Source organism: Triticum aestivum, chromosome 2A (genome assembly GCF_018294505.1).
Source record: "Triticum aestivum cultivar Chinese Spring chromosome 2A, IWGSC CS RefSeq v2.1, whole genome shotgun sequence".
Lineage (NCBI taxonomy): Eukaryota > Viridiplantae > Streptophyta > Magnoliopsida > Poales > Poaceae > Triticum > Triticum aestivum.
Genome location: NC_057797.1, coordinates 52,506,969 through 52,514,404, shown reverse-complemented (window position 1 = coordinate 52,514,404; position 7,436 = coordinate 52,506,969). Strand labels below are relative to the sequence as shown.

Below are 7,436 nucleotides of genomic sequence, written 5' to 3'. Positions count from 1 at the left end.
CCCTTCTTCCTTCTCACCTACCTCTTCCTCCCCCAAGCTCCATTTATTGCTCAAGCTCCATTAAATACTCCAAGCTTCATTTCCGCCCGATCTATCTCTCTAGCCAATCAAATTTGTTGATTTGCTCGGGAGTGGTTGAGAAGGCTCCGATCTACACTTCCACCAAGGGATTTTCGATTCCCCCACTCATCCCTAGCGGATCTTGTTACTCTTGGGTGTTTGAGCACCCTAGACGGTTGAGTTCACCTCGGAGCCATATTCCATTGTGGTGAAGCTTCGTGGTCTTGTTGGGAGCCTCCGATTAAGTTGTGGAGATTGCCCCAACCTTGTTTGTAAAGGTTCAGTCGCCGCCTTCAAGGGCACCAATAGTGGAATCACGGCATCTCGCATTGTGTGAGGGCGTGAGGAGAATACGGTGGCCCTAGTGGCTTCTTGGGGAGCATTGTGCCTCCACACCGCTCCAACAGAGACGTACTTCCCCTCAAAAGGAAGGAACTTCGGCAACACATCCTCATCTTCACCGGATCCACTCTTGGTTATCTCTTACCTTTATTTGTGCAAGCTCTTTAGTGTTTCTCCCCTTGCTTGCTTGTATGCTTGTTGTTATTGCATCATATAGGTTGCTCACCTAGTTGCACATCTAGACAACCTATTTTGATGCAAACTTTAATTTGGTAAAGAAAAGCTAAAAATTGGTAGTTGCCTATTCACCCCCCCTCTAGTCAACCATATCGATCCTTTCAACTGGTGCTATCAGTATTGCGTGTGACCCGGTGAAGCATGAGCTCACCAAGCACATCGGTGTGGATGCCCATTTTGTGCGTGCTGCTGTGCAGGATCAGACTCTCGCTTTTCACTATGTGCCCTCTGAGTTACAGTTGGCGGACTTCTTCACGAAGGCACAGACTCGAGCGCAACATAGTTTTCTTCTCTCCAAACTCAGTATTGTCGATCCACCATGAGTTTGAGGGGGGGGGGGTGTTAGATATGTATATCCCTTTTTGGTTTATCCCCATTATATAAGGGGTCTCTTGCACTTTACCACACACATGTATATGTATTGGCCTTTGGCCCTCCTGTGAATGCAGTTGCTGTTTCTCCAACACCTTTGACGCCGACGCAGGCCATCAAAAGCTCTGCCCTGTCATCCGGACCTACGACTACCGTAAACTCCAGGCCGCGTGCGACGGTCTCCTCATCGTCTCCCATGGACCCATGGAAGATGTCCAGACTGCAAGACGACCCGACAAGCAGTGATGAAGCATGAGTAGTGGAAGACGGGGTGGGCGACAAAATACGTGCAGTGCTGTGAGGAGGTAGATCGACGTCAACTCTCACTCCCAAGGAGCAAGCAGCTTATTTTGTGAGGGGAATGAGTGGGAGGATGACGACGGGTCGATCAAACAGCCATGTGGTCTGCGATCCAATAGGTGGAGAGGTGAACGATCCACCCCTCAAATCGGGGTTTTCTTACACAATGCCGTGCATTAGGTACTTGTAGCTGCATTATTTGGGACGTGAAGTTTTTGTGCCTGAGCTCATTTGAGCTGGGTGAATAGTAAAATCGAAAAACATTTTAAAAATGTAAAAAAAACTGATTTTTTTCCGGCAAACTTTGACAAATATTCTAAGAGGTTGCACAATTTCATTGCGAAATCACATTTATGAAAGTCGGGCAAAAAAAACAAAATCAATACTCTGAAAATGCTACTTTTGAAAGCATTTTGTAGCACTGATTTTGTTTTTTTTTGCCACGACTTTCACAAATGTGATTTCGTGATGAAAATTTGCAAACTTTTTGAACATTTGTCAAAGTTTGCCAATAAAAAATTCAGATTTTCTTGAACATTTTTAAATGCTTTTAAGTTACTGTTCATCCCGAACTCATTTGAGCTCAGGTGTAGAAGGGTACTTTCGCATTATTTGATTCTTTAAAAGCTTATTTCATTATTCAGTGTGAAAAAGGGCCAGACGGGAACAACCGAACAAGGGACACCCAAACCCTATCACCGCCGCCCCCCTCAAATTCCTAACATATCCCGCTGGAACACCGTGATATCTCGCCGGGGTGCCCTCTTCCCCGACGCCGGTAAACAGATTCGCTGCCCAAACCGGCCGTGCGAGGTGATCTCGGAGCACGCTGCCCGCCGCGTTCTGATTCATTTTCGTCTCCATCTATCGATTTGTTTTCCCTCAAATCGTTCTTGTCTTTGTGTTCAGAGTCGCTGGAAATCAGCACCGCCGCCGCAGGGGGTTCGCAATGCTGCCATAGCCCGCCATCGTCCGCCCCGCCCCAAGTAAACCTTCTCGCCTCTCCGTGCGCCAGAGATCCGTCACGCGCCATCCTTACGTTTCCCCTTTTTATTCTTACAGTTCACTGGAATCTGATCTGACGGAGCACCGGCGACCAGTCACCATGCCAGACAGCGGAGGCGCGACCGTCCTGGACGACCTCCCCGAGTGGATCGTTGTGGAAGAGATTCTCATCCGTTTGCCGCCCAAGGACATCCTCCGCTGCCGCGCCGTCCGCAGGTGGTGGCACAACGCCACCTCCACCGACAAGTTCATGCTGGAAAACCACCGCCACCAGCCCTTTCTCCCGATCCTCAGCCACGTCGTCGAGCTGCACAAAACCTGCCTCCTGTTTTCGTTTGATGCCGGTGCAGGCCAGCAAAAGCTCTGCCCTGTCGTCCAGACCTGCGACTACGGTGAACTCGAGGCCGCGTGTGATGGCCTCCTCATCGTCTCCCATGGATCCATGGCGGATAAGTTCATCTGCAATCCGGTCACCCGTAAGTGTGCTCCCCTAGCGAAGCCTCAGGCCCAACGGGGTTTTGACCACCAGATTGTTGGCTTCTACCGGCACCAACCATCCGGAGGAGAATTCCGAGTGCTATGGATCTCTAGGCCGACGAAAATCTACAATCCATACGACGCAAATTACAGAACTTTCTACTACGTCATAGCGGTGGGATCCGATAATACAAGATGCATCAGACAAGGATGCATCCCACAACCAACATCCTCGTCGCATTTCTTGGAGCTGGCTTTACGCAGGGGTCTGCCTGGTTCGTCCCAGTATCCACCAGTCCACCACCGTGGGGGCCTGCACTGGAGACTTAGAAGATACCACGGCTGGGATGCCGACTACATAATGGTGTTCAACACATCAGCTGAAACATTTCGGTTGATGTCTCGTCCTGCCCGATTGTCCAACTGCTTACAGGAGTCATTGCTGGAGATGAATGACACTCTTGCTTTGTGCAGCATCAGCAGTGACAAACGCACCGTAGATGTCTGGGTGTTACAGGACTATGATGCTAAGACCTGGTCTTTCAAGCATCGGATTAATTTGACTGGGGTGGATCCATCAGCGCTTGTTGATCGAGAGGTGATAATGAGCCCTAGGATGGCTGCTCTCAATGAGGGTGTGCTGCTGGTCCAGTTCACTTGTAGGCGTGTGTTGCATTTTGACATAGATGGCAAGTTCTTAGGATATGTGAAGAGCAAAGATGACCAAGATATCGACTTGTGGGTTACCAATCATTACCTCCAGGGGAGCGTTATTCCCCTTCCACTGTCCCATGAGATGAGAGAAGAAGATAGTGAAAATCAGGAGCCTCCATTTTTCGTAGGACTGTAGGATGCAGTGCTTAATCTCGATGTTCTACACTGCTGGTTTGCTTTGCCAATGGACCATCTATTCTGTACGAGCCTTGTCTTTTGTTCTTAGTTGGTCTTTTTAGTGCTGCTTGTAGAACTGAACAGTTTGGATGGTAGCAGAGCACCTCTGGTGTCTATTATCTTGCCTTTAGCATCATGTTTAAGTTCCAAACTATGGAGAATCTTTGCTATATGACTAGTATATTTTATACCCCTCGTTTACTTCCAGTTTGCAATTTTTTAGAACCAAGAGAGGCATGGTTGCAATTAGGAACAGATAGTTGCTCCTAAGATATTATCTGGAATGACACTACAGAATCAGTACAGCAATGGCTAGACATCCTGCTTTCTTTATGACAAAACAGGTGTTGGTACACATGTCATCGTGCTTTCTTTCAGTCTTATTTTGAGTGAATAATTTTGGTTGAGTCGTTGAAATGGTTAGTATGGATCCTTCCTTCCAAGTTTACTAGTTTGATCCTTGCTCAGTGCACAATTTTGTCCTAAGCACCTGACATGGTTGCTCGTGCTCCTTCTGTGGTAATGCTTTATTCAGGCAAACTTGCACGACTTAATTCAGTTTGGTACTCAGCACAATTTTGTGTCCATCGATATTTTTGTACAGTTATTGTTGAAAATCTTAGCAAGTAATTTTGGTTCCTTTGCTTTGACATGTTTTGAGAAAGAATCGTACTGGTTCCTGGTCCCTCTTTGCCTGAATAAATATTTTTAATTTACATAGTGATAACTTGATTACTCGATGCTTTTTTATCTGAACTCTTAGGTCATATATGGAAAGTTCCAGCAGTTCCAATGTTTTTTGTGTGGGTAGACATGTATAATTCTGCATACTCCTCTTCATGTGGACTAACTGTTCAAATGTTAAATTCAGTCTCAACTATTTAAAATATGATATATACTTCTAGGGATGCCCAATAAGACCTCAGATAATCTCAAAGGTTAACTTCATTGTTTTTCATCTGATATACCCTTGGTTGCTGTGTGAAAAACAATGCGAAAGGAACTTCCGAGAATGAAAGTGGAGACCTCTCTTACCCAGAGTTTTCTCTCTCTTTTTTTACGCAGACTCAGTTCATAGCTTTGGGACACACTGATACGATAACATTCCCCCAGTCAAAAGGTGATACGATCTGTTTGCAGAATTCTTTATTCTTAAGATGCTTCTATCCACATGATTTGCAGAGCACATTTTCCTTCAAAATTATACTGGCAGCTTGAACAACTACGTACCATGAATATATGTACGTAGTGCAAGTGGGAATACGTACATTTATATTTTTCCTGTTTCTTTTCCTCGTTTCCAAAAGAACTGAACAACATATGGCGCTATGCTTAAAGCAAATAGAACTACAGAATGATTCCTAGACTTTGTCTTGCATCTTTGGATCAAAATGATACTGTTATAGGTTCCAGGGTTATGTAATATGAGATTTAGGTGGTCTTTGTTGAGAAACAGGTTCCATGGGTATGATCTAGTTGCACCACGGTCACGAGCACCCTAGTTGTCAGACAATGATCTTTGTTAGTACTACTACTATGCTCACGGGAGCAGCTCCGGACATGTCTTAACGGAAGGCAATGATGGTGTTCAGCCTTCTGGCGTTTTAGTGTTTCCTCTTGCGATATGTAATTTGTACAGCTGCTCGTGTGTTAGACTGAAGAGCTCTTGTTCATCTTGCGTCTTAGCCTTAATTTGTAGTGCTGCGTGGCATGCTTGTACGTACTTGTTAACAATGCATCTTGGGCTATGAAGGCAGCCAATCTTGTTGTACTTTACCGGTGAACCTGAACTGAGCTGGGCTCTCAACTGTGTACTTAGACTTTGCTTTCTATGTAAGCAGTATGGTAATCCTGATTCTGCTGGATGGATGGATGCTAAACGCTAACTACGAAGTATGATCAATAGAGACCTGCTTGTGCATAGTGTTTTTTTCTCCATTCTCATATAGTTTCCGAACTTTTTAGAATATTTATCATATAGTTCCAGTTCAGAACATAGACAGTCGAACCTGCATATTTTTCTTAGGTTGGAACCTGGTCATTTTCCGATAGTATGAAAAAAAAGCACATGCAAACTATGAGAGTGGTGGTTTGGATCCCATGCGCATTTCAGCTCAGTTTTCCGAAAAACAAAAATAAAAGTTTTTCGCTTTCTTTTAAATCTCACATATGCATACATGAGGACGCGCTATATACAATTTCATGATAAATTAGTTCACTTATGCTTTGTATAAATAAAAATTATGGATCTACAATACTCCATCCATTTCGAAATACTTGAAGTTATATAATACTCACATAGAGCATTATGAGTGCCCACCTTACCGATGGAACAAGAGATCGTAGGTACACCAGGCCCCCCAAGTTCCGTCCGGATCTTTCCTTGAAATGGATAGCTGGATATAATAGCCATATGTTTCTTCATTAGCATCAATAACAGGTATATGCATAAGTAGGAACTTTTAAAGCATCCCCCTCAAAGAAGGAACTCCTATGGCATCAATAACAGGTATAAGTAGCGGATATTGCCTTTGGAGGCCAAGCTCCATGGAGCTCGGTTTTGAAAAATTCAAAATATGTCTAATTTCATATTTTCTATGTTTCAAAAAATTCTGAAAAAAATACAGACATACATGGAGGCACAACACACGTATGTAAATTTTCAGTGCAAAATACGTTGAAATGAGAGCTGCGCAAAAAAGACAAATTTGGGGCTTTTTAACACATGATACTTTCATTCTCTCAGGCCATGAATTTGTCTTTTTTGTACAGGTCACATTTCAATGTATTTCATCCTGAAATTTTACACACATATACATAACATCCTTGTTTATTTGTACAATTTCTTTTAGATTTTTTTGAAACCAAACAGTTTGAGTTTTGAATTTTTTTAAAAGGCCTCCATGGAGGCCGAGAGCCAAGCGTCCGTTCTCGTATAAGTAGGAACTTTTATAGCATCAATATTGTTTCGAATCGAGATCGAGAGAGGATCGAATGAATCAACTGTCAATTCCATTGAATGATTCTCGGTATGTATACAAGGGGAACATACACGATCGAGAGATGCGACTGTTCGTAGAGGTGCAAGGGGAGAGGTGCGACGGTTGCCAATGCAACCGAAGTACAGATTACAATGGGAGGATTATCTCTTTAATTAACCTATTAATTTAATCCTAACACTCGCCCTAATCCTTCCTTGTCTTTGCAATCGACCATCTCTGGAATCATCCTTGAATTAACTCTTCTCCAAAAACCCTGTGGGAAAAATGTGAGAAGTATTGCAGTATGATATGTTGCTAAAACTTCTTCAAATCCAGTGGGAAAAATAAGGAGAAAATGGTGCAACATATAATGGTTATTGTCTTTTTTAACTCAATACGAGAAAACCCATAGAGTTCAGAGGACAATAAATATGTCATATATACTTTCCTAAAAATCCCGGTGGGGAAAACTGAAAGTATGACATATGATCTCATGTTGATATTACCTCATTAAAAACCTTTATGAGAACAACTCATGAAGGGAAAAAGAGTATAATATGATGCACTGAACATGAACAATTCAGGAAGATACTCTCCCTAGTTCTTGCAAAATTTGAAGCCGTCACCTACCAATTCCATGAACACATTTCTGGAACATAAAAGTTGGTAGAAACCCGATGAAAAAATAAGTCGCATGATTTGACTTGCAAGATATGCAATATAGTGATATTGCTTATTATGTAACCTATTTGCATCCGGGCAACACAAGAA

General features: G+C 43.4%; 1 protein-coding gene across 1 annotated transcript; it reads left to right on the top strand.

Moving 5' to 3' along the window:
• Positions 1-1,982: 1,982 nt before the first annotated feature.
• Positions 1,983-4,887, top strand: LOC123184667 (uncharacterized). Its single transcript, XM_044596748.1, has 3 exons — positions 1,983-2,124; positions 2,221-2,297; positions 2,374-4,887. The coding sequence occupies exon 3, from the start codon at positions 2,417-2,419 to the stop codon at positions 3,641-3,643; it is 1,227 nt and encodes a 408-aa protein (XP_044452683.1). The 5' UTR covers positions 1,983-2,124; positions 2,221-2,297; positions 2,374-2,416; the 3' UTR covers positions 3,644-4,887.
• The last annotated feature ends 2,549 nt before the right edge of the window (positions 4,888-7,436 follow it).